This window comes from Tasmannia lanceolata, unplaced genomic scaffold (genome assembly GCF_043159265.1).
Source record: "Tasmannia lanceolata isolate RefF3 unplaced genomic scaffold, GAP_Taslan_0.1 ptg000008l, whole genome shotgun sequence".
NCBI classification, from domain to species: Eukaryota; Viridiplantae; Streptophyta; class Magnoliopsida; order Canellales; family Winteraceae; genus Tasmannia; species Tasmannia lanceolata.
This window is the reverse complement of record NW_027518685.1, coordinates 6,437,568-6,463,832: the sequence shown is the minus strand read 5'-3', so window position 1 is coordinate 6,463,832 and position 26,265 is coordinate 6,437,568. Positions and strand designations below refer to the sequence as shown.

Below are 26,265 nucleotides of genomic sequence, written 5' to 3'. Positions count from 1 at the left end.
CTGAAGAGAACCTTGCTCGTTGATATGTTAGATTTAGAAGCAAAAATACAAGCTAATGTGGTTGAGAAGATATCCCCCCAATATTAAAGCAACAAACAGTGACATAAACCATACTCCTCCCAATGATACAACCAAGCCTGACTGAGCAAAAAGCACATGACTGGACTCACACTCGGTTGCAACAATCTTAAAGGCCTGTTTGTTTTAGATTATTACAACCGATTGTGGACTCCCCAAGCGATTATTGGACTCAAATTCGGTCCAATAATCGGTTGGGGACTCCACAATCCGTTGTCATAATCTAAAACAAACAGGGCCTACAATTTGAGCCAATAATCAGTTGTCAGAATCTAAAACAAACAGGGCAGAACTACAGATAGTGCTTGTAATAGAATCATCTAACAGAAAACATAAAATCATTGTTTTAGATTTTGTTTTCTTCTGATTTTAATGAAGATTATTTATTTTAGGAATGTTTCATGTTGAAAGAGCCTTCTTCGAGAGGCATTAGAACACTTTGATAGGACCTGCTGTGCGTGAAAATAAGACCATTCGGGTTGCCTCATGATGCTCTACAAGATCAACGGTCTTGATAAAATAGATATCCACGTGTGGAACCTTGGAATTGATCGTCACCATTGATGGTTTCACATTAGTTTATGAGCAGTGAGGGCTGGTAATATCAAAACAAGAGTACAGATTTTATATAGATGCCAAGTGTCCGACAGGCGGGTCCCTTCTAGACAAAAGAATCCCGTACCCTGTATTTTCTTCGTCTGTTGTGATGCTGAAATCTCGAAATCCAAAACCTTTAAGAATCGGGTCCCACTCCTAGCCTTCTTATGATATTCCCACTTCCTCGTTTCAGTAATGGCACACTACTCTTTACTCGCATCCTTTCCACTGTCCTACACCCAGCCGTCCAGGCATTTTAGAAAGAAAATTTCACTCAATTTTGGATGGTTTTGCCTAATCTAAGACATATCCTTTTCACTGTCCAAATCCATATAAAATTAGTATAGTCCATACCGTTTAGCAAATGATCCCAGAGACTCAATTAAATGGCCAGGATATGAATAGGGAAAATTGAGTGGGAAGCGCAATAGAAGCTTAATCTGGTCTCACCCATATGAAATTAGTATAATCCATACCCTTCATTTGGTAGGCTCTCTCGAAGAGATAAGAGGGCTGCTAGCAAGCCAAAAAAGGAAAGATGGGATCCCCACCAAACGCTAAAAACACCGTGGAAATGACAAGATTTCGTCATTTCAACTTTCGTCTTTATTTTAAAAACGAAGTTCCCTTTTGGAAGTGTTTTGCTTGGAATCATATAAGGGAAGTGATATTTATGCCCCTTTTGATCACCAGGAACACCTAGCGCCAGTGTACATGGCAATCAAACCCACTGGATTTTTTTTACGTCAAGTACATTTGCCACCCTTTAATCATTCATACACTAGCACCGGGTGTCCCTGGTGATCAAAAGGGGCATAAATATCACTCCTCTAATATAAAGGGTGTAGTTCCATTACTGAATAAGTGTGTCGGAATATAATTTTCCTGTATTACTAAAATCTATTGGTCTTCAAACACCTTAGAGAAGATTGGCATGGATCTTTGACGATTAACGTCGAAGAAATCACGGACTTCAATGGTTCTCAAAAGTAAAGGAAAAAAGACTCACGGTAGCCATTGAAGGGGATCTTGAATCTTGAATCTTACTAGAAACCTCTTCCTCAAGCTTTCTCCTTGCTCCACGAATTTCAATGATGGGAACCGCCTTTAATCGCTCCGGCACGGCCCGTGAACCCTTCCGTGCCAGGCCGGGCCAATTTTCTCCAAGGCGAGCACTGCACAGCCCCCGGCCCGCAGCCCGCCGTGTAGTGCCGGCCCGGCCCGTTCAATCACATTTTTCAACCAAAGGACTTAAATATCCAAAAAATAATAATTCTTGGATCCTAGCCCTACAATCTATAGTGAAACTGCATACTATGGAAACCTCTATAGATATGAGGGTTCGGGTCATCCAATGAAAATGATTTTTTGGGTAAATATGCGGCCCATCAAATGGATGGCTTGGATCATCCTATGGGGTAAGCCTTATACTTTTTGAAAAATACTTTACTATACGGGCTTACACCATATCACATGTATATCGTGTAAACTTATGAGTTTTATATGGGAAAGTGATATATATATATATATATATATATATATATATATATATATATATATATATATATATATATATATATATATATGTCCCTTTTTTAGTAATTGTCTAATGGGAAAGTGATTATCTAATAATTATTTTAATCTAATGTGACAGGTTTACACTAACCCATCCATATCTTAACTAAGGTAGGTGTAGACACCAATGAACCAATATTATAATCCTGATGGGTTCACATGGTAATTTCACATTACCATTCTCTTCAATTCAATCTATTCACAGGCCCACAATTTCAATGTGCCTAGGGGCAATATACAAATGCGAAAGAACTTATCCCTTATGAACATTGCAGATCTCTAGGTTCCATTTTCAAGTGGGTTACATAAATTCTAATATTAAATGAGATTCTTAAATATTTAATATGATATTAATGAGGAATGGTAGATGAAGGGCCCTTGGATAGATCAGGATAGCTAGAGCTCGTAGGTGAGTTATATCAGGTAAAGCCAATGATTAGAGGCATCAGGGGCGCAACGCCCTCGACCTATTCTCAAACTTCAAATAGGTAGGACGGCACGACTTCTTTGCTGAGCCGTGCCACGAAATTGAGAGCGCCGTCCCCGTCGGGTGTCACGAATACTCGGTTGTGAAGACCATGGGCGCAAAGCCATGGCACGGCGGATAATAGTTCACTAGCGGATGGTTGCTCGGTTGCAGCCTTGTACACAAGCCTTGCACAAAAGCCTTGGACACGACCCACATCATTTTTAAAGTCGGCTGAGAAACTGAATTTGGTTACACGTGGATCTATTCAAGGGCCCTTTTTTTAGCCCCTGCATAAAGAGGGCCCTTGCATCTATTATTCCTCGACATTAATATATAAAATTTAATTTAGTATAAAAGTGAGGGTTTAGGGGGGATAGAGATTCAACCGTGGTTAAGCGGCACGGCTGGCCCTTTTTATCTTATAAATTAGTGAATGATGTGACAACCTTATACAGGGGTGGTGCAACTCTGCATAAGCTTTAAAGAGTGTCGGTGGTTACTCCACTCTCGTCTTTATATGGTGTGAAAGATAAAAGTACAAATGAAGAGTGTCGGTGGTTACTCCACCCTCCGCCCCTTTTAATCGCCAGAACACCCCCTCCCCTGTCACACCCCCTCCATGTCAGTGCTTATGTCAGAAGAATTTAATGCCCCTGATTGGGGATCAACAGGCCCATATATAACCATATATAACTCAATAAATGGAAGGGGAATGTCATCCCCTTTTACTCTCTCTATCTATATAAAAAAAAAACTCAATATACTGTATGCTAATCATGTTTATTTCGTTTGTCATTCTTTTTCTTTCTATGTAATAAAATTTATTGGAAACCTACCTTTTTCTATGAAAAATTTTAACTAGAATTTTTATTCCCATAGATTTTATTTTTTAACTACAAAATGGTGCGTCCCATCATTTTGTAACAGTTGCTTTGATGAGGTGTGGCCCATCATTTTACAACCATGCATAACATGAGTGGAGCCCACTATTTTACACCTCATCTTTTGCTCTCCATCTCTTCCCAAATCCATGCATACGGTGGATCCCACCATTTTACCCCCATAAGCGGCCTCACCGTCTCCATCCAAATCTTTGATAAGGTGGGTCCCACTAACTCTACTCAAATTCATGCATTAGGTGGGACCCATCATTTTACCTCATGTTTGGGGGAAATGATATACTCACCCATTTTTCTTACTTGGGACAGCCCCCTCTAGCGTAAAAGATTAGTCATAAATACACTGGATTAGGCAGTCCCAAATAAGAAAAGGGAGCGAATATATCACTTCCCTATGTTTCGATAGGGTGGGTTCCACAGTTCCATCCAATCCCATGTATAGGGTAGGGCACGCCATTTTACACCTTGCTATTGATGTATTGGAGCCCATTGTTTTACACCATGCACAGCATGAGCCAAGAATGCTAGTATAAATATATGAAAATAAATTAAAAGTGGCATCCATATTGAGAGTTTTTATATGATTTCCGGGTCTCCCACTAGATGACCATTTTTTATCTTCAAATAAGATGTATTTACCTTGTCAGAATGAATTTTTTTTTCAAAATTTTTCTGACCTTAGGTTTCCAAATTTGTGTCTTATTCTTGGATTTTCTGGAAGGACTGCATACAATTGTCACATTCCATGTCCTCTAAAACATATATCATACATTCAGCAACGTTCATGTGAGTACTTTGGGAAAAGTAAAATATAGAGCTTAGAGGGAGCTAACTTCTACATTTGGGCAAGCAATGTAGTTGCTATCATTCTCATCACTTTAAATCAATTAAATAACTAATTTTTTCTTTGAAAAGAAGATCCCTTCCATTAATTAGTGTTTTGTGTCGATTAAAAGAAGAAGAATGTTGAGAAAATCCACCGGGCAATCCAATTCGACCGTGCACAAATTTAACGGAAAAAATAAAATAAACCAAACAATCCACCGTATGAACACCGAGATTTTACGTGGTTCGGCCAAGCCTACTCCACGGGTGAGAAACACGATCTTCCAATATGAGAAAAATAAAATACAAGGATTACAATGGATTAATCACAAACCCGCAACTCTTTCCTTGCTTCTCAAACCTAAAGTCATACAGAAGAGAACCCCGAGAAAACCCAAAAGAAAACCCAAGAGTAACTCACGAAGAAACCCAAGAAAAAAATCCTTTTCCTTCTTCTTCTCTCTCTTTTTCTCTCTCTCCCTTAGGTTTTTATTCTATGCCTCTTGCCTTCCCACCAAAGCCGCCTACGGTGGGTGGGATATAAGGCAACTTTCCAACAAAGAGAATACTAGTCACCTTTTTATCAAAGCAAATGAAAGCCATTAATATGAATGACATGGCCCATTCCCTCACCTACCTTCTAGTTATTTATTCTCTTCGATTTCAGTGTTCTTTGGTCAATACCCATATCAAAAGGGAAAGTCGAATATCCTAAATTTTATCCATCTACTGTTACAATTAAAATGTGCCTAATATGTTAATCTTAGGGATACCAAAAAGATTAAAAGAGTCTATATTTGCCGGTGGGTATTCAATTTCTGAAGTGACATATTCGCCCCCTTTTCTTAAACGAGCCATTCCCTTGTAATGCAAAAAGAGTCGTAACAAATACGGTAGAGGGGTGCCTCGGGGAATACTTTGAGGTATATAAGTTGTAAAGAAACATATTCCTCATACTTGTTTTTCATTTACTATTTGATGCTATCAACATCCAATCAAAAAATTGTAAAACAAAGTGAGCAGTGCGATTATCAAAATAAGGCAGTGTGGGCGTGAGTCCCAATAAATCTCTACAGTTCCAATTTATGAAAAAAAACAAAAGTTCAGTAATGGCTAACCAGCCTGGCTTTTTGTCATTTTTAGTGTATTTAGAAATGAGAATTGAGAAGGAGAGGTATACAAATGGTAGAAAAATAGATTCTTCACATTTACTTTTTGAGGGATGCTAAACTCAAGGATGCTCCTGCAAAAATGGGATGAAAGGGCACCCAACGTCACCGATGTGCATTTAGAATCTGTAAAAGTCAAAGAACATTAGTGCACATTGGTGACGTGCAACCAATGGGACTCCCTTTCATCCCATTTTCGCAAGGGCCCTTGTGTCTAGCATTTTGCTTACTTTCTTATAAAACATTGAGGAATGCTAAACTGAAGGCCCCTTTGAAAAAGCAGAAATTTGCAAACTGGTCAAAACATCTTTAAATTTAGGGGAGTGATAAATCGACTCCCCAAATTGATAAATCAACTCCCCATGTGTCTTTCTCTCTCCTCTAGGTTAGAGAGAGAAAGACAAATGGGGGAGTCGATTTATCACTGCCCTAAATTTATGGTTTTGTTTTCAACAAGTGTGCAAATTTTTTAACCGCAAGCTGCAGAGAATTTGCAGATCAGCATCAAAATCAAAATCCAATCTCCTCTCTCTTTAGGGAAATGATTTCTACACTCTAAGTGTTTTGATAAACATGAGCTCCACTTGTTTGTCGTGTAGCATTTAAATGGATGTGAGAGGATATTACGGTTCTCAAAAAGCTCTTAAAACCCTTTAAATACTACGTGACAAACAAGTGAGCTCATATTTATCAAAACATTAGAGCCTCTCTTTATTGTTCTCCTTTTTTTTCTTTCTTTTTTATCCTTTCCTCTTTAAGCCCTTTTTTCCTTTATTTAAGAACCCATGTAGAGAAGCAAAAACACAGATCTCTGCAAGAGGAGATATGGGTTCCTTATCTCTCTTCTTCTTTGTTCTCTTCTCTTTTTCTGCTTTGGTTTTGAAGCCTGCTTTTGCAGAAAATGAAGAAGATCCAGGCCTAGTTATGAACTTTTACAAGGACTCATGTCCTCAAGCAGAGGACATTATTAAGGAACAAGTGAAACTACTCTACAAGCGTCACAAGAACACTGCATTCTCATGGCTAAGAAATATTTTCCATGACTGTGCTGTTCAGGTAAAATTGAAAGCAACATTTGTATCTCTTGTTTCTTAGTGGTTTTTTTTTTTAAAACTATTTTTGTTTGGTGTTTTGGGTAGTCATGTGATGCTTCTCTTCTACTGGATTCAACAAGGAGAGACTTGTCTGAGAAGGAGACAGATAGGAGTTTTGGGCTTAGGAATTTCAGATACCTTGATACTATCAAAGAAGCAGTGGAGAGAGAATGCCCTGGAGTTGTTTCTTGTGCAGATATCTTGGTTTTGTCTGGGAGAGATGGCATTGTCTCGGTATTACTAATTTTCCTTCTCTCACTGCTTTATTATATTTGTTTTTATGGGGTTTCATGTTATTGTGCTGGGGTTTCTTGATTTCCTCTGTTTTTCATGTAAATTATTCCATTTTTTTTCTTATTTCGAAAGATGGCAGTATCAAAGGTTCAATTATGTGTTTTTTTTTTCTTTCCACTGAATATTCTTGCTTAGATTTGCTTGCTTTTTTCACATGGATGGTGGTGGTATGTTTTGTTTGTTTGTTTGTTTCTCCTTTTCTATTATCAACACTGATTTCTATTTTTTTTTATTTCACATAAATGTGGGTGGGAGTTTTTTTTTTTTGATATAATTGAATTTTCACTTATGCATGTTGTTGTTAGTTGGTACACACTATTTTCTATTTATTTATTTTTTATTTTTTCATGTGGGTTGTTTAGATCTCTTTGAAGTTTGTTGATAACAAAAAAGATCTAAGATCTTGCATGCAAAACCTCTCTTAATGTTACTGGTATTTCTCTTCATTTTTTTCACACAAGAAAATGGCTGATATTGGTTTTCAACTTATAATCTTTTACTTGTTTTTCTCTGCTGGTATCTTGGATTGATCTTTTCCGTTTCCCTTACATGGATCTTCCCCCCATTTTCATAAAAAAAACTGCATGCATTTGGGAGTTAACTGGTTTGTAGCACTGGTTTTTCTCCCCCTTGATTTGGGTCATGCTCTTTTTAGACTATCCGAGGTTTTAATCTCTTGGTTTCCCTGTTGAGCAAGATCTGTTATAGATCTCATATGTTCTTATGGAAATTTGTAGCCTTTCTTGGAAATTTCTTTCTCTATGTTCTTTGAGAATTCTGGGGGTTTCTCTTAGAAGAAATGAAGCTAGATGTTTTTTAATTATCTCTAAAATCTTGTAATACTATCCTCTTGATCATGTGTAATGTTTTTATAGCTTGGAGGGCCATACGTACCTCTGAAAACAGGGAGGAGAGATGGGAGGAGAAGCCGTGCAGATATGGTTGAGGAATACTTACCAGACCACAACGAGAGCATCTCTGCAGTTCTTGAAAAATTTGGATCCATGGGAATTGACACCCCTGGAGTTGTTGCCTTGCTAGGTATATCTGCTTTTATCATCTCTCATCCATCCATACTTACATATATGGTCATACATAATTCATACACCTACTTTGTTTCATCATCCAATGTGTTGTTGATTTATTATCTTGGTAGATATTTAGGATTTTAACACTGTTGAAAAAGTAATTTACATTTGTGTTTTGAAACAGTAATATTTTACATATGTCCAAACACCTGTTACACTTCACCTACTTTATCTCAAGTAATTTACATATGTCCAAAACACTAGTGATTCATCCCCATCTTTTTACAAAACGTGCTCATTGGTAAGTAAGCATGTTCATGAACTAAACATGAATTAGAAAACATGTATAGATCATGCACTCAGAGTGAATTGCCAGATATACTGAGTCAGGCAATTCATATGAGTAGACTCACGCCTCACAAACCAAGTCAACTCATTCGAACAAATTCTTAGGGTGAATGCTCTCTCCTGATGTAACTTCTCTTTCCCTTAACAGGGTCCCATAGCGTGGGTAGGACCCACTGTGTGAAGCTGGTCCACCGTCTGTACCCCGAGGTGGACCCTGTCATCAACCCTGATCACATTGAGCACATGCTACACAAGTGCCCTGACCCAATCCCCGACCCCAAGGCCGTGCAGTACGTTCGGAACGACCGGGGAACGCCGATGAAGTTGGACAACAACTACTACAGGAACGTATTGGACAACAAGGGGCTGTTATCAGTAGACCACCAGATAGCCTATGACAAGAGGACTAAGCCCTATGTGAAGAAAATGGCTAAGAACCAAGACTACTTCTTCAAGGAGTTTGCAAGGGCCATCACCCTTCTCACTGAGAACAACCCTCTCACTGGTACCAAAGGTGAGATTAGGAAGCAATGCAATGTTGCAAACAAGCACTGATAAAACTGGCTTCTTTCTTTCCTTTTTCCCAGTGGGGGGAATGAGAGTTAGGAGACAAAATAAGATGGCTTTTCGTTTAAGTGGCAGTGCTTAGTGTTAATGATGATGGATGAGCACATGCACTCCTAAAGACTTTGTTGGTTTTTACTTTTTAGTTTGCACTTTGTTTTTGTTGGGTTGGTCCTGTGATGGGTATGTGGAGATGTTATATGTATGTATGGTGGTGGTGAAGCTGTATGATAATGGATGCAGTGGCGTAGTCAAAATGGTCTCTCTCTCTCTCTCTCTCTGAAGCTGTATGATAATGGATGCAGTGGCGTAGTCAAAATCGTCTCTCTCTCTCTCTCTCTCTCTCTCAATTGGACGTGGGTCTTATAGGATTTCAAGGGGATCCACCCTCGTTCGGTGATCATCCGTTCAGATCTTAATCGGGTTGGATCTAGTGGGATTTCGATGGGATTCGCCCTCATTCAGGTGATGATCTATTTGGATCTTAATCAGATTGGATCTTACCTCGAGTCCAAGTCGATTTGGATTTTGGACAATCACAGATCCAACAACAAATTTTTTTATTTTTTTTTACGTAAATTTGCTATCGTTACAAAAGAATATTGATATCCCCATGATCATGTTTTGATGATGACAATTTTACTCATTTTGTTTCACTTTACTAGTTAGCTGTTGAGTGTTTTAGGCAAGGGTGATGATATTTTCACTCCCCCTGCATTTCGCATGCCGCCGCCCCCCCCCCCCCCCCCCCCCCCCCACCACACTGAAAAAACAGGCCAGGTTAGGTTGGGTTGGACTCCATTCGGGTTGGGGTTGGGTTGAAAAACTTGAACCCGAGGTGCTTCCGGGTTGGGTTCGGGTTGAGGTGTCGGACAACCCGATCTAACCCGCAACCCGAAGTCTCACTGTAAGAGAGTTTGAAATTTGTAATGGCCCACTGTATTTCTCATAGTTAACTTTTTATCTTTGATATTGACAACTATCACTCAAAAGTTGACAGCTATAGGTTTCCTTTCTCTTTCTTTTTTAATTCCTCAAAAGTTGACAGCTGTAGGTCTTTTATTCCTCTTTTAAAATTCTTTTTATTTTGATGATAATATTACTGTACTTTGGAGTTTTGACAAGTGAAAGCCATCTCGTCTCTCTTCTCACCTTCTCTGTTTTTGTCCTATTTGTCGATTTCTGTGGTTGGAAACCGGGTTGGTCGGATCGGTCGGGTTAAGGTTGAAAGAGTGCCGGTCGGGTTGGGCTCAAGTGGGCAGTCCTCGGGTTGAGACTCAGGTCAGGTATGGTTAGGGTTGAACCTAAGCATCTTCGGGTTGGGTTCAACCCGACCTGAGTTGCACCCCTAGTTAAAGTTACCCACTTTAGACGTCAAATCACATTATAAGGGGAGCATATTAGAACAAATGCACACAACAGAATAAGATATTACCCAAAACAAAGCAAGAAAGAACCAAGACTTAGAAGAGCGTAAACACTTCTTGAAGATAGTTGAAGCCTCTCCTACATGCAAACGGAAGACAACTATGACAGCATGATCTCCGGGTTCAACTAAGCCCAGATTCCCATTACATCCAAGAGAGTTGCACTTCTCTACAAAAGATCGTGTATCCATCTCCGATCGATCAAACAAGTGAAACAAGTGTTTGTTCAAATGATTTTTCTCTTTGAAAATAAACTCTAGGAAAATGATTATATTTTTCATACTCTCTTCAAAACCATTTTATCTCTTAAAAAATATATAGGTTCATGGAAGAAATTTTTTTAATCAAAGAGTCATGGATTAATCTCCATCTTTAATCTAGAGTCACCACTAATGAGAGCACTCAAAACTAAGAGTTACCATTAATGGAACATGAAGAGTCTCACAAAGAGTCAAAGCTTATTATGAATCTATTAATGTAACTAATTAAATAGATTCATTAGTCTAACTCTTCACTTATCCAAGTAATGGCTTTTAGAATTTCAAGGAATATGAATAGCCACAAATTTAATTTTCAAGAATACAATTTGAAACACATTTCTAACAAAATTAATTTTCTAAAAATGCATTTGTAAAATATAATTTGAAACACTTTTCCAACAGAGCGCATGCGTAATGCAGGGGGAGTGAAAATATCATCTTCCGGGAATTGTAATAGCCTTTGCCCTTTGGTTAAATAATGTAAAACAAGATAAGTTCGCGCAATTATCAAAATTGATAATGGTTGTGCCTATATCAGTTAGGGGTGCAATTTGAGTATGGTCGGGATGAGCTTATACCAAAAATGAATTGGTATTAATCGGAACCCGACCTAATTTTGTTGTAAAATCTCAATTGAATTCCCCAAAATTGAATTGGGTAAGATCGGGTTGAGCTTTAGCTAAAAAAATGAATTAGAATAATCAATCTTAACCTTACCAGATTTTATGGTAAAAGCTTAACTAAAATTACCAAAACACCCGACTTGCACCCCTAATATCAGCAGCCTAACAAAAATTACAAAGGGCTTTGCTAGCGTCCACCACAGAAGGCATTTCGCTGATGGGCTGTTGCATGTCAGAGCAGGCACACGGGCTCACCTCTCAGCAGATTTTGTCTTCATTCACAAGTGGCTGCTATCACATTCAACAGCCTATCCGAGAAATGCTTTCTGCAATGGACGCTAGCAAATCCCTCTATATTAATCTATATTATAATATTAAAATAGTCATCTAATTTGTATTAAGCCATATAAAACATGTTAGGGCATTTTTGTAATTTTCAGGAGAACAAGTGAAATCCTAAATGTGGATATTTGGACATTGTTGGATCTAGTCCGATGTTGGAAGGATCCGTGGGATTAAAATTAAATCCCAAATCGATGTTGGAATGATGGTTGGTTACATGTCTTTGGATTCTGAGTTTGGGATAATGGAGGAGAATGGAAGATGTGGAGAATATTTGGAGGGAGATTTGCAAGTAGTATTTGGTTGCGCGAGAAAATTAGCAGAAGATGTAGGGTGTCATTATCAAAATATAGGTGGAAGAGAGAGAGAGAGAGAGAGAGAGAGAGAGAGAGAGAGAGAGAGAGAGAATAAAACAAGAATTTCTCCTAATTTCCCTAACAAATTTCTCCATTTTGGTGAAAAAATGGGAGAAGATTATGAGGGGATGTCTAGAAGTTGTCTAGTGGTCAAAGGTGTAAATAACAACCAAACATGCTTTGGGGAGATCTCTGGGAGATCTCATGCATATGAAACTCCTACAATCCCCCCAAAACAAGCAACCAGATAGAGCATAGGGAAATGATATTCGAACTCCCTTGTTTTGATATTATTCATCACTTTATTAATTAAACAGTTTTGATTAGCTATAAAATGCATAGGAAATGATATTTCCACCGCCTTTTTTGTTTGTATATATTTTCCTGAAAATAACTTAAATTTAAATGCAAAGCAACTACAAAAGGGTAGAAATGCAGTCTCTTTAGATGGGGTTGGAAATGCTGTAAAAAGTGGGTGGAGATATCATTCCTCATAATGTATATGGAAGTGAAGTAGGATTGGTAACCCCCTTTAAAATGAAGAGAAGTGGACCACTGTTAAGACAAAGTGAGTATGGATGCCATTTTGTTGTGGGACCCACTGAAAGATGATGACGATGTTGTGGGACCCATTGGCACTAGATGCTCGTCACCAATAATGTAGTAGGTGAGACTGAGAGAGTGGGCGCCTCACGAGGTGTACAAATAACAGTTATTATGATAATGAGGCCAGGAGTGAACTATCCACCTATTACATGTCTTTTTCAGCTCACGGGTGTGGAACTTTCTCTCCAAAGAGGAATGCTAAACTGAAAGGTGCCCCTTTGGAAAAGCCAGCAGCAAGAGCGCCTCCATTGGATCACGTCATCAAAGTCTTTGTTACTGATTTTTGCAAGGGCGCACTTCAGTTCAGCGTGCAGTTATTTTATGCATGAATATGAAGACCCAATTGCAGATTTCACCATTTGATCTTTGTATATTGAGAATTTATATGATGAAAGGCCTTATGAACACGTACTCCTCATCCCATCCTTGATATTTGATCCAACAGCAGCTCACTTTTTGAGGAGCTGCTGTTGGATCAAATATCCAGGGTGGTACCTTTCAGCTTGGGTTGGGTTGGCAATTCCTCCTCGGATTGGGTTGGGAAAGCCATCCTTTCCCAACCCAATGTAAATTCGAGTTGGGTTAGGGTTAAAGCCCTGGGCAACCCGATCTGAACCCGACCTCAAGCCTCTAATTTTATCGTGATTTTCAAAATTTTACTATTTCGTATTAGGGTTGAGGGAATGCGATCTCGGGTTGAGGCGACCCAACCCGGCCCGGGTTATAACTTTACTAGACAAGAAACCTCTTGTTATGTTGCCAATAGACCACCCCTTTAAGGGGTGCATTTTTTAGGTTTTGGGTGGTCACAGGGTTGAAATCAGGTTGTAGCCAACTCATTTTCTACCAGAATCTCATTGATATCTACAAGAATCAGTCACGTTCAGTGCATAACATTGCATACTTCAATACATGAGGCCATCTACTACAAACAAATAAAGGATTTTTCTCGTCTCTTATTTAATTAAGTTTCAAACATTACTCCTCACCCAGCTCCAAACATTTTCTTCAACTATTTAAAACATCTAAAGAAGTTGAAGTTGTAATTTATCACTTCAAAAAAAGAAAAGAAAGCTTCTAAGATATCTGCATACTGAACTTTCTAAGATATATTTTCCCATTCCTGAAAAAGAGGTGCAAGTCTTTATGACATGCATACAAGGGTGTTAGTTCATAACTCACAACTCGTTAATGCCATCTTCTGTTCCATGCCACTTGAACTACTATCAGAGTCACTACCAACCACTTCTGAGGCTGATTGCTTCTTCCTACTGCTCTCTACTGCTTTGGGCATGAAGGGGTAGCAAGAAGGGTGGCTGTAATGAGGTTGAGAGTGATGGGAGATGTAATTCATTGAGGGATGGAAAGGTGGATACCCATATGAAGTTGGGTAAGGGCAAGGTGGATATGTGTTTGTGTTATGCCAAAATGAGAGTGGCATGAGTGTGTTCATTGGATATGGTGGGAACATGGGGTAGGGTGGTGGTGACTGACCAATATGGGAGGTGTTGTTAGTATTTCCACTCGGTATCGATGTGTTTGAGATTGGTGAAATATCAGTTAGAGTATGAGACCGGATGGGGTGAAAACCTGGCATGGGTTGTGTATGAATAGAGGCGTATCCCATGAGTCCGACTTGTGTAGAAGGTACGGAGATCGAAGATACAGATGGTAGCCTCGAGGATTTCTGCAGATTCTGAGACTTACTGATTAGAGGTGTTTGTTTCTTTCCATGTGGTTTTGGTGCTGTTGAAATTGCGTTGCCTGTTAGCTTCTGTGAAGTGGGAATAGCCTCCTGTAAAGAGAGATTTTATTACTTGCAAACAAGAAACTATTGCATGAAAGAAATTGGAACAAGTGTAAAGCCTTAGGGCCACTTTGGATACCTATAAAATTTGTGTGTGTATAATCTGACATGCAAATGGTATTGAAGTTATAGAAATGATACAGAAAATGGCTTCTAAAGAGGCCTTGATGTCCCATTTGCAAATAAGACTACATTAAAATAATCTTATATGGAAATAAGGACCAATTCTGATGGCATCCAAATAGGAACTTTGCATCAAATGTTGACATGAGAAAATAGATCAATCAAATGCTCTTGTATAAGAGAAAATATCTTCCAGTATAGAGAGGGCAGGTCATACAGTTTCAGAAACCGTTGGATACAGACAAAACAAATCCTCTCCTTCTGCAGCCTCGTCCGTCCTGCAATAGATAGGTTCAAAAAGGCTAAACTAAACGTAGAAGTCATAATTCTTTTGCCACATTTCTTCGGGGTTTCTTTCAATAAGTCTAAAAATCATTTGCATGTAGATGACATGCAAATGGTTTTGAAGTTAATATCATTATTTGCAAATAGTGGTTGTAATGGTTTGGAAGTAAAACATTTCTCTTCAAAGAAATGTTTGAAATTATGAGAATGACTGATAATCACAGTCTATAACATTGAGTACCTATAATATTTCTGAAGCAGGTCCAAGTTCCGGTACTTGGTCTCTCTCTGGACAAGTTCATCAGGAAAACCAGCCATGAAGAGAAGTGTTATACCCAAGGCCTTGAAGAAGAAGCTCCCACTGCGAATATGGACCAGAGACGCCATCTGGCACATCAGTGGCCCAAAAGACTTGAGCTTGTTTCTCCCCATGCGCTGCCTGACATATCTGAAACATGCATCACATAGGCTGAAGTAAAGGAAAATATTTTTTTTTGGTATGTTTTAAAATCAGCTCACTGCATTCTCAAATATGACTCAGTTTTGAAACAATTCCTTTCCATAGAGCGAACCCCAGTTATGCGAAGATGGATATACACATTGAGTCGGCCTTGCATCCCCAAATTGTAAAGGAATGTAAATGGAATTGTTGTAATATAGAGATATATCATGGATTATTACACACACAAATCAATGACGGTGAGCCCTAATGACTCTTTTGTGCTTTCTTGAGATCTCTTTTCTCCTCTCCTTGCTTTCTATCATAAGTAACAAAAGTTCCAAAAACTTTGGCCTTTTTTATTTTATATATATACTGAAATACATCAGAAATTTTTGGAAAGATAATCTGCTTGGTTTTAAGATAATGACATAACTGAATTTTATTTTAGAAATGCGTATGATTGTAAATAATGGAAATTTCCAGGGATGTTTTGTTTTGGATAAAATCATTATGTTATCATGCAATTCTACACTGGAATTCTTTTAGAGACTAATACTTCTTTCTCATATTTGTCATGTGGGAGCATATATTCCAACTTCTTTTCTTCCATTATTTCACTTATGTATAGGTAGGGTGTGTTCTTATAATTTGATTCTAAATCACTTTATAAAGGTTAATCGGAAGGAAGTAAACCTATCCATCATTAATGTTTTTTTTAATGGTAATCCATCATCAATGTTTCTACCTCCAAAGACTAAACAACACTCTCTTTCACTCTGGCTCTTTTCATTTTCAGCAAGAACTACTAACTGATATTTACAAATAAATGCAGCCAACATGTGCAAGTAGAGTTTAAGGGTAGATTTTCTAGAATTAATAAATAAATATTTTTTAGAGTTGAATGCATTCCCTGATGATAAAAGCCTACCATAAAAGAAAGGTTGCTTGCTTATTTGAACAAATGATCATTCGGATGCTAAATATTATATAGAATAAACTAAATTTGAAATGTTGTTCAGTAGCATGCATCGTGTTTAAATACCAAAAAGCAAAGAATACATGGAACATAAAAATCAACTATCATACTTACTCATTTTGAGGAAGATTTCTCGTTCTTCCTCCATATTTAATGCACAAAAATAGGCATGATGGACAGCTTGGGTCAGATGGACGCATAACCTTTTCCTCCTCGAGTATGTGAACAGGACACAGAATTGGATTCTGTTGATTTGGATAGAATACTTTGCTTCGGACACCAGGTTGCTCGTATAAAACATGTTCCTTCAAAAATGGTGAAAAAGGTTGGCGATGGATATATGAAGGTACTAATCTATTACTGAGAATAATAATCGTTCGAATTTCAGCTGTTCTAAGTACTAATTCCCAAAAGGATACCATGTAGAGAAGCCAACAATGATTATTTGCTCAATTACCCTAAAGAGAGCTGCATATATCAGATGTTGGTAAGGAACAGAGATGGATACTGTAGATATATTTCCAATGCAGACATGTCAAAACATGGAAGCCATCATAATTTTTTACAACACAAAGTCTCAATGCAGAATTTTATTATCCTCCTATTATGTACTTACATGGCATTATTGTCATTGTATATTAAGAGTGAATGACATTGAGAGGGAATGCTTGACAAAGTGATGATTCAGAGTCCCTTCCCAAATTGAATATAATTGGCTATATATATGCTGTTCTCGTATATCTTTTACTTCTAAAAGGTACATTCTTTTGTGAGTATCTATGGAAAATCTAGTGTTTCAATTCTCAGAAGTCAGAACCGGTGCTGTTTTATTAAAACAAGTGTCCAATTTATATTGACTCCAGTGTTGTCTCCCATGAATGTGAAAGTTAAACTGAGATTGACTGACATTTTTTTTTGGGTAAGTAAGCTGGGATGGAACCTGTGACCTCAAGGTTGAGATACAAAGCCTCAACCGTTGAGCTACAGGCCCAACCCTGAGATTGAATGACATTGCGTCGAATGGTTGACAAAGGGATGGTTCAGACTTCCTTCCCCAAACTGAAGATGAATTGGCTTATTGGGAGAATCCCCAAATTGAAGATTAATTGGCTTATTGGGAGAGTTAAAATACCAATAGTCTTGAATGTGTACATACCAATTTGATTATACTAACAGAATACTATGAGTGTAAGTAAGAACAGGCGCGGGCGCGCGCTCACACACACACACTGAAGGGATACTTCCACCTCCCTTCGCCTAAAGGATTTGAACATTTTGATATTAATGTGGTCATTTCCCATAAATGTTAGCTATTGTTTTATACTTGTTCAGATGGACTGATGGAGGACTACATTGTGACCTGGTTGTCACGGGTTCGAGTCACGGAAACAGCCTCTCTGCAAAGCAGGGGTAAAGCTGCGTACATCTAGCCCTCTCCAGACCCCATAATGGTGGGAGCCTCGTGCACTGGGCCGCCCTTTTTCTTAGATGGAGGACTACATCTCCTCACTTCATTAATGAGAACTTGAGACATATCTAATTGAGCTTCTCACTAACAAGGAATTAAGTCATTTATTCCCCAGGGACCCTTCTAGAAAAGGGATGCATCTTTTCTGAAGGTATTTCTTTAAGTTTTACCCTGCTGGCATCTAATTTTGACATCAGGAAGGAGATCCACCTCCTTTGATTTTGGTTAGTTATCAGCACCTATAATTTTGGTTAGCTATCAGAACCTATCTCTATAAGTTCTTTAGCTACACTCGAGTAAGGCCTTTGTTTTCCAGAAAATCAATGTTGCTCTTCATAAGTGCCTATCATTGCAAATAATTGTCTATGTGAAATGGAGTCTAGCATCTTGAAGAAGTAGCACTATACTGCATAACAAGTGATTTTTTTATTAAATTCTTCTGTATTCCAATAAAACCATGAGTTTCAGTTCCATTTGCACAAATCTATATCCTCGAAACCCTTCCATGTCCTATAGTGCAATCAAATCCAATACCGGTGGTCATGTTTCAGTAAACTCATGTACATTAAAGAGTAATCAAAAGACTGAAAGTACCCTAAGAAACACATCAGTCATAGACAGGCTCATAACTGCCTAAAAAGGAAATAATCAGAATGGATGCAGATACGAATAAGATGAGAAATCATTTTATGAACTGGATATCCAAGATAGAGTGGCTAAGCTAGTGAAGAGGATTCCATGAACAATACTTAGAACCATTGTATTCACTGTGATACAAAAAAAAAAAAAAAAGAAAAAGAAGAGAGAAGCTCTTGCATGCAATTGGAAACAAAAAATTACGCATCTGAATGCCCGATATGTAAATGCTTTAAAGAATATAATTTCTATATATATATATCAAATTGAAAAAATCTAGAACTATATAGACTTATAGAGTAATCTTAACATGTAAATATTGGTTAGTGAGTAATATCATCCAGTCAACCATGGTTAAATAAAAGGCAACGGAAACAAAAATAGTTGCCTAAATTGAAAAAAGAAAAAAAGAAGAAGAAGAAATGAAACTAATAGTTCTACCATATAAGTTACATACCCCGGGATCCTTTGGAGAAACATATGGCTCCCCTTTCCATAATATCTTAAAATGGCTGAAGTCCAATTCATACATATCTTCACATCCATGCCGTATACCAAGGGATGCGAAAACAATAATTTTGCGTATGGTATGGGACTGAGCATTTTTTAATAGAAGCACTTCTGATTCCATCATTCTCCTAACTTCCTGTGGACAGAAAGCCACCTTTGTGGGTTTTCTATATACTACTAAATTTCCGGATCCATTATGTCCAATCTCCTGGCCAGAACAGTGCACTTCTAATGAAGCCTTTTGTAATACAAGTCTTTTGCTTTCCTTCCGCTTACTCCTTTTGAGTTCCCTCACATTAGTTTCAATGTATGTATCTCCATGTATTTCTTGTTTCACATTTGTAAGTCCAATTTGACCACCAGGGGATATTTCCAAGCACTGGGGCCCACCATCAACACCTTCATGGCTCATCAAATGTATTTTTGATGCATCAACAACTTGTGAATATTTATCTCCAACCCTGTCTTTATCGTCAATATCAGTATCATCCTCATCAGTGTCATCTGTATCGCCACAGTCCACGGTAGAATCACCATCTTTAAATTTGTCGAAGTTCAGGATTTGGCTATCGTCCATGCTCATCCAATTGACTATGTGGTCAGGTTGCTTGTTAGTTTCCGGTGCCATGCACGGAATATGATGCTTTATCTGGCTGGACAGGTCAGTATTTTTCGCAAACTCTACATTTTCAACTACATAATCTCTTGCTTCTATTTTTTGCCTCTTGAACTTCTTGTAGCCTCTGTCTGTTGCATTGGAGGAACCATCCTGGCAAAAAGAATGTTAGGTGCTATTAAGGAATTTTTTTTTGAATGGTATTAAGGAAATTACTCAAGAAAAGTTCTGTATAAAAGAATAAATAAAATAGGAAACTGATGACACAAAATTGAATGCAATTTTATCATATATGGTAAAAATGGGTGCCAATACAATAGCTAACCCATTCCTGAAAGAGAAGTGGAAGAATGGGTTACAATTTATAACAAGGAAATTCACATGAACCTTTTCAAAATAAATAATATAGTGTAAAAACCTAGGAGGGAAGCAAATCTGTTTCTCTTAAATTCTATGATTTTTTTTCTCTTTTCTCGTTTCTGACACATACAGAACGGGCGTATGAAAGCTTAGTAAACCTTTTACAAAATCTGAGTTCTAAAGAATCAAAGGAGTGGTGGGAAGATACTTCAATAAATGATAAAGTAATTGAGGTCGAAAAGACTAGCACAAGTTAGCATTGTGGTTTAATTGAGCAGCAGCCAAGGTAAAGGCCAACTCTTGTGGTGAAGGATAGGACTCCATATGTTTCTAGGAGGAGCCTAAGGACCTGAGTCAAACTCTTAATCACTACATCAGTCACAAAGTTGAGTATTAAATCACTCTTACAAACATCCGAGGAAAAACAAACCATTCTTACCTCATATGCAACACCTGGAGGGACCCAAAGGTACGGGACACAAACAGTGAGCTTCACTTTTTTCCGTAGCTCCACGAGTTCTATTCGTCAAGCTACTACTCACATACTATATTCATGATGAACGCCGTTAATGATGACGGCAACTAGATCTGTCGAAGCTGTGGGATGTCAAAATGCATCAGTAGGAGAGCATTCCACTTAGATGGCGAGCACGTGTGGACGAAACAGACATGAGAATGTCAGCTTGAGTCACTCAAACAATGGTGAGAATCCAATGCCCCGAAAAATAAGAAGTCCAATATTTTAAGCATCCTCTTGGACTTAAGATTATCTGAGCATCTTGATGGAACATATGTTCCTCAGTATAACACATTAGATCACCATGGAAAACAAAGTTTTCAATTGGATGTCCTACTCTAACAGGGCAATAACACTGAGAGGTTCCCTCAAGATCTGAACTTGGTATCAATTTTTTGGACGAGAGTGCTGAGGACAGAACATTAGTTCTGGTGGACGGGGCCTTCTGGAGTACATGGGCAACAACTTCTGAGTAGTGGATAAGTGAAGTATTAAGGAGATCTTTGCATGACATTATCTTCTTTAGAGGTGCCACACTTTCACATTCATTTACCTTGCTTTTCTATATAGTAATGATACAGGGGGGATGCTAAGGGGAGACAACTAGTCATGAAAAGAAGAAAACATCTGAATAAAGAACCACTAATCTAACAAAAGTGTCATGAAGCGAGGTCACAAAGCTCTTACTAGTTCAGTCACAACAAACAAAACCATTTGAGATGAGGATTAACCAAGGATTGCTTTCACCTTTCAGAAATAAATTCATGCAAAGAAAGGATATTAGGTAGAGTCGTAGAACTTGACCCTTTATCACTAAAGGACCAGTGCCATGGAAGGCATAGTGCTAAGAGTTTCTAGCATATAAGCTTAAAGGGATTCTACGTGTACCTTGGTATCTTTTACTGTATGGAAATATGAAGGGAATAGAGTGAAAGTTTAACAATGGTTCCATGATCCATGATGAGGCCTTCCATCTTTGAGGCAAAATTTCTATAATTTCGCATTTCTATAGTTCTTATACAAATTATAGAAGCTCTGATAGAAGTATGACAGCACAGAAAGATGTGCTTATAGATAGATTAGGCCATCTTTATGGAATCCCCTGTTATATGGAACCCTTCTTTGCTTACACAGTACTACATGACATAAAATATAGGCCTCAATAAGAAGGTTATTACATGCGTGATGTCACATTTCTTGGGACATTTTTAGATCACTTTGTTCATATTCTAGGTATACTCAACTCAACTCAACTAAGCCTTTGTCCCAAACTAGTTGGGGTCGGCTAATGAATCCTTTAGAAAATTTTCATGAAGAAGGTGAAAGAAACTACCCGGCTCAAATTGACTAAGTCTAATCCTGACACTAGTTGGGTTCGTCTACATGGATCATTTTCTTCCCTTCTAGGTATAACTTCTAGGTATAACTGTAAGGAATGTTATTCTAGGTATAACTGTAAGAAATGGTATAGATCAATGTCAAAATTTCTAGACAAGATTCATGTTTGTTTTCCTAAAAGAACCTTATGTTTTGATATATATGTGTGTGCGTGTGTTCTCTTCCATCACTTTTTAAGCTTATAATTAGGCAAGACTTCAATATTGAAATAGTGCAGTACAGTCAGTGGTCATGCAGTCATCTAATGATGCTTTCATCACTAAATTTGTGTTTAGTGGTAGAAGGGTAGTAGCATAAACACTTCAAGGAATGTAACGTGAAATCCATTCCTTTAGGCATTCTTTATTCTTAACAGGTTTTCTAAGATCAAACCAACAAGTTATTCAGGATTGCAGATACAGTTTGCAATCAAGCTATGTCAGCATGATGTATTTACATCAAATATGTGATTAGTAATATTAAGATTGGAATCCAACTCGCGCTGAAATGGAACGGGCTCTGCCTACTCAGTCGGATAAATCTTTCTCTGCAATTCTGTATACATTTACTCATGGACTAATATGCCCAAGCGCATTATATAAACACTACTTAAAATAAACAACTAAAAGAGAAAGAAGCTTTACTCACATCATAAAATAAAAAGATAAAGATAAAAAAAGCCATCAAGTTCAGTAGGCAAAATACAAAATAGAATAGGAATACAAAATTTCCTTCTTGATCAAATAATCATACTTGCTCGGGTCTAGACAGGGAGGCCTTGTCTCTTTCTTGTATTTGAGCTTCCAATAAGGATATCCTCTCCATTAGCTCCGCATTCTTCTGGCGCTCTCTCTGCAACTCTGCCGAAATCTCTCCAACAACATTGACACCCTCTCCTTTTTCTTGGCTCTCTTTGCCACCCAATGGAATTGATGGATGGGGAAATTCAATGCATGGAGAATACATGTTGTTTAGAGCAGAACACTCTGTAGACATAAGACCCAAGCCATGATTAGGACAAGATTGGAGCTCTGCCATTGAAGGAAACTAAAAAGGTACTACAAAGTTAAGAGCTTTGGGTCAAAACCCAGAAGCAGAAAAATTGAATGCCATGCACCCCAAGAAATGCTTCAAGTTTGGAGCTTGTTAGAAAAAACCCACATCAAAGGACTATTTATGTTTTTAAATCAGAAAGAGAAAGAATAAATTTCAGAACAGTAAGGACAAAACTACATCAAAAAACTGTTTTTGTATATATTTTGCATGAGAAGTAGGGGAGTTGAGAACCCATGAAGTAATTGAGGAAAGCAAACAGGTAGAGTAACAAAAGGGAGTGAAATGAGAAGAAGACTCAGATAGGAAAAAAAAAAGATGGGGAGTGGGCAGGTGAGAATTGGAGGGGGTAAATTAGGCTGGGATTTCAAACTGTTACAAGTAGTAGAGGCTGCGGAGAAAGAGTTAGTGGAAGAAGGAATGATGATAGAAAAAGAGGAGAGGATTTCATTGGGAAGATGATTTTAGTGAGGTGAAAAAATGGAGAGAAGAAAGAGTGAGAAGGAATGGGAAGCAAATGGTGATGATGAAAAATGAAGTTTTTCTTTGTTTCTTTTCTAGCTTCTACAGTTTGTGAAAGAGCGGCTGAGCGGCGGGGTTGAGGCATGCAACACCACGTGCTTTTCAAAGCCTCTCTCTCTCTCTCTCTCGTGGGGTCATGGTCAAAAGTAGCCCAAAAAATACAATCCTAGCCATCCAATGAATGCCCACAAATGTTAAAATAGGAAAAGGAAATTGCCAAAAGGACAGTGGTTGTTAGGCTAATTCTAACAGACACTTTGATCGGATGAGTTGATCGGATGGCGACAATAAGCCTAGTCAAATGCCATTGAGAACACCTTGATCCATCAAGCCTTATTTACAGTTCTACTGAGAAAAGTTAAGCCATTGATGTTCCCCATCGACATTAGGACCTACTAGACCACATTAGGACCCACTAGATGAACTGTCTAAATCATTTGTAGTCCAACAAGAGTAGGACCCCTTGCCATTGTAGGAGTTTTGAGTGCCATGTCATCTAAATTTATGCTTTGTATGGTTGGTAAACGGAGATTGAAAGCTGAGAAGATTTCTTGGGATCTTGATGTGTCATCCTTGTCTCCTCCCCATAAAATCCAAGCCAAAAACCGCAAAAAATTTGGTTTTCTTGCTTGGATTTCTTGGAAGATGCCTTTTCTCTCTTTTTTTCTATATCGGTAATGGCACTGAGGTAAATTCCAGAAAAATCCAAGGCTTGTCTCCTCCCTATTGACATATACCACTACTCTACGAGGTAAATATCTGCATCAAACAGAGCGACCCACCCAATGATATCACATTTGTTTTGGCCTACCTAAGTCACTCAAAAACTCTAAAAAACTAAAAGAGGTCAAGCACAAACTCGTTGGCTTGACTCACTGAGTTCATCTCCGATACTCAAGTTTTCAAACATTGCTTGAAATTTAAAGCACATGACAACTGATGCTGTTAGGCATAAACCCACCTAGGGTTTGCTCTTCTTCCCTCCTTTCTAATGTTTCCATAGCCTTTACCTAACTATTCATTCACAGAAAGAGGTTAAAGGGAAGCTTGAAATTTTCATCTTTGACTCATGAGTCATGACCCATTCCCTATGCAGAAAAATGTGCGCACACGTGCATATTTATGATATATATGTTAGTATTGAAATGAGTAGAAAGATAGAAAACAACCTCACGTGAAAACAAAGGGCTTATATGGTTGTCTCAAATGCAAATTATGTCAGGAGAATATGAGACTAACATTGGATTCCATCATTCTAATTATAAACTAATTCTGGGTTTCTACTTGAATTAGTAATATAAGGCTATTTGCATTGTGATTTGTGTTTAATAAGAAGAAATCTTGTTGTGCTAAACCTTTTTTATATTAATGAACTGCATGTGATGTAAGAAATGTTACAACAATGGGAGTTCTCTCATGACGGACCATAAATCAATTGATTTTTCTAACTTAATGTTACCAAGTGGGCATCTAATGTAAGTTATTTGTCATGTGATTTGTGTTGAATAAGACAAAATCTTGTACTAAATCTTTTATATTAATGAAACAGCATGTGATGTAAGAGATGTTAGCTTTGGAATATGAGAAAAATGGAGCTGCATTTTGCTGGTTTGGTAATGGGTTACTAAGGGTGAGTTGAAAGGGTGCTTTGGAACCCAAGGAGATTCTTCTCTTTTCTTTTTGCTTTTCATTTTTACTAAGTGAGAATTGAGGAGTTGCAAGTGCAAAGCATGTGTTAAATGATTTATTACTCCATAAGCTCAATCAACTTATGGTTGTCCTAACATTTTTAACTGAATTTTCAAGTATTTTTTCTCTGCCAGCTATATCGCTCAATCAAATTAATTTTATTTTGTGCTGCTAATTGAGAGACTCGACCCAAAGTCTTCACAGCCAACAAAATTACTTCTGCTATCTAGTGTGAGTAGCTTGTCAATTTAATACTGAACTTACTTATGAGTAACAAAGAAACCTGTCAAATTTGTTTCACTTAGCATGCCAACGAGAGAGAGAGAGAGAGAGAGAGAGTACTTTTTGGGTAATATAGGTTTGCTGTGCTGCCCAAAAATTGTCCCTTTTTTTTACATTATTTTAAAACTAATACCATCATTATTTGCAAATAATTATTTTACTCCATAAGAACTCTTAACTAAGCTACGTAATTACATATTTGCAGAAGATTAAGGCAAAGTCCAGGTGACCTCATTGGTGGAAGTCATATGGGTTCCACTGCTTCCACAAATGAAAGAAAGAAAGGGGGCTTATTTCCATGGCCCGAGCAGGCCATCAGATTAGTGCTAAATGCACATGTTGTTAGAGTTATTGAATTTTGTGAAATAAAATTGATTTTCCACTCTGGTTTTGGCACCTCCCCCACCCTTTTTTGGGTAATTACCCCCTCCCTTTTTATTTTAATAGCTTGCCTTTCGAACCAATGAAAATAGTTTAAAATAATGTGTGTGTGTGTCTGTGTGAGAGAGAGAGAGAGAGAGAGAGAGAGAGAGAGAGAGAGAGAGAGAGAGAGAGAGGAAGAAGATGGATGTAATATTGGAAGGTTTCAAAAGAAGATGCATGTAATATTATTTAGATTCTTTCATGACAGGATAGTGTATTGGAGTGCCACATGAGATGTACAATGCTACGTATTGTCCCCTGTGATTTCTCTAGCACTTTAGTTTTTTGTCGCATAGACCTAAATGCATGCTTGTTGAAGCATGCATGGAGAGAATTTTGGGGTACCATCTTTTCATTAAAGTGGAAGCTTTCAGGGAGTTGTTGCTTTCTCTCGAAATATGTTAGACGCAGTAGCTTTCGACACGATGATGATGACTGTGCTACTAAACAAAGTCCAATGTTTTGACAGTGTTTGATGGGGACTCTCTCTGGTACGAGCTTAACCAGAAAGTGGGCATTTCAGTCTAATTGATAAATTGGCTTTGGACTCATACAAATGACGAAAACAAGGATGGACTGGCTAAGAAAACGAATGGAAATATCAAACCCCACCCCCTAAAATTAT

At 38.0% G+C, this 26,265-nt stretch overlaps 2 protein-coding genes across 2 annotated transcripts; one reads left to right on the top strand and one right to left on the bottom strand.

The window, feature by feature from the left end:
- The first annotated feature begins 6,392 nt into the window (after positions 1–6,392).
- PRXR1 (Peroxidase superfamily protein) lies at positions 6,393–9,197 on the top strand. The gene is made up of 4 exons (XM_077387524.1): positions 6,393–6,668; positions 6,752–6,940; positions 7,876–8,041; positions 8,525–9,197. The coding sequence occupies exons 1-4, from the start codon at positions 6,438–6,440 to the stop codon at positions 8,929–8,931; spliced, it is 993 nt and encodes a 330-aa protein (XP_077243639.1). The 5' UTR covers positions 6,393–6,437; the 3' UTR covers positions 8,932–9,197.
- Positions 9,198–13,480: 4,283 nt separating this feature from the next.
- On the bottom strand, positions 13,481–23,266 carry LOC143884123 (uncharacterized). The gene is made up of 6 exons (XM_077387523.1): positions 22,425–23,266; positions 18,749–19,570; positions 16,302–16,492; positions 15,011–15,217; positions 14,702–14,762; positions 13,481–14,349 (listed from the first exon to the last, which is right to left on the bottom strand). The coding sequence occupies exons 1-6, from the start codon at positions 22,707–22,709 to the stop codon at positions 13,726–13,728; spliced, it is 2,190 nt and encodes a 729-aa protein (XP_077243638.1). The 5' UTR covers positions 22,710–23,266; the 3' UTR covers positions 13,481–13,725.
- Positions 23,267–26,265: the final 2,999 nt, after the last annotated feature.

Coding starts and splice junctions, on each gene's coding strand:
- PRXR1 (XM_077387524.1), top strand. CDS start 6,438: ATGGGTTCCTTATCTCTCTTCTTCTTTGTTCTCTTCTCTTTTTCTGCT. Junction 6,669..6,751: donor TCCATGACTGTGCTGTTCAG/GTAAAATTGAAA, acceptor TGTTTTGGGTAG/TCATGTGATGCTTCTCTTCT. Junction 8,042..8,524: donor TGGAGTTGTTGCCTTGCTAG/GTATATCTGCTT, acceptor TTCCCTTAACAG/GGTCCCATAGCGTGGGTAGG.
- LOC143884123 (XM_077387523.1), bottom strand. CDS start 22,709: ATGGCAGAGCTCCAATCTTGTCCTAATCATGGCTTGGGTCTTATGTCT. Junction 16,493..18,748: donor TTTCTCCAAAGGATCCCGGG/GTATGTAACTTA, acceptor CCATTTTTGAAG/GAACATGTTTTATACGAGCA. Junction 15,218..16,301: donor AGAAATCTTCCTCAAAATGA/GTAAGTATGATA, acceptor TGCATGTTTCAG/ATATGTCAGGCAGCGCATGG.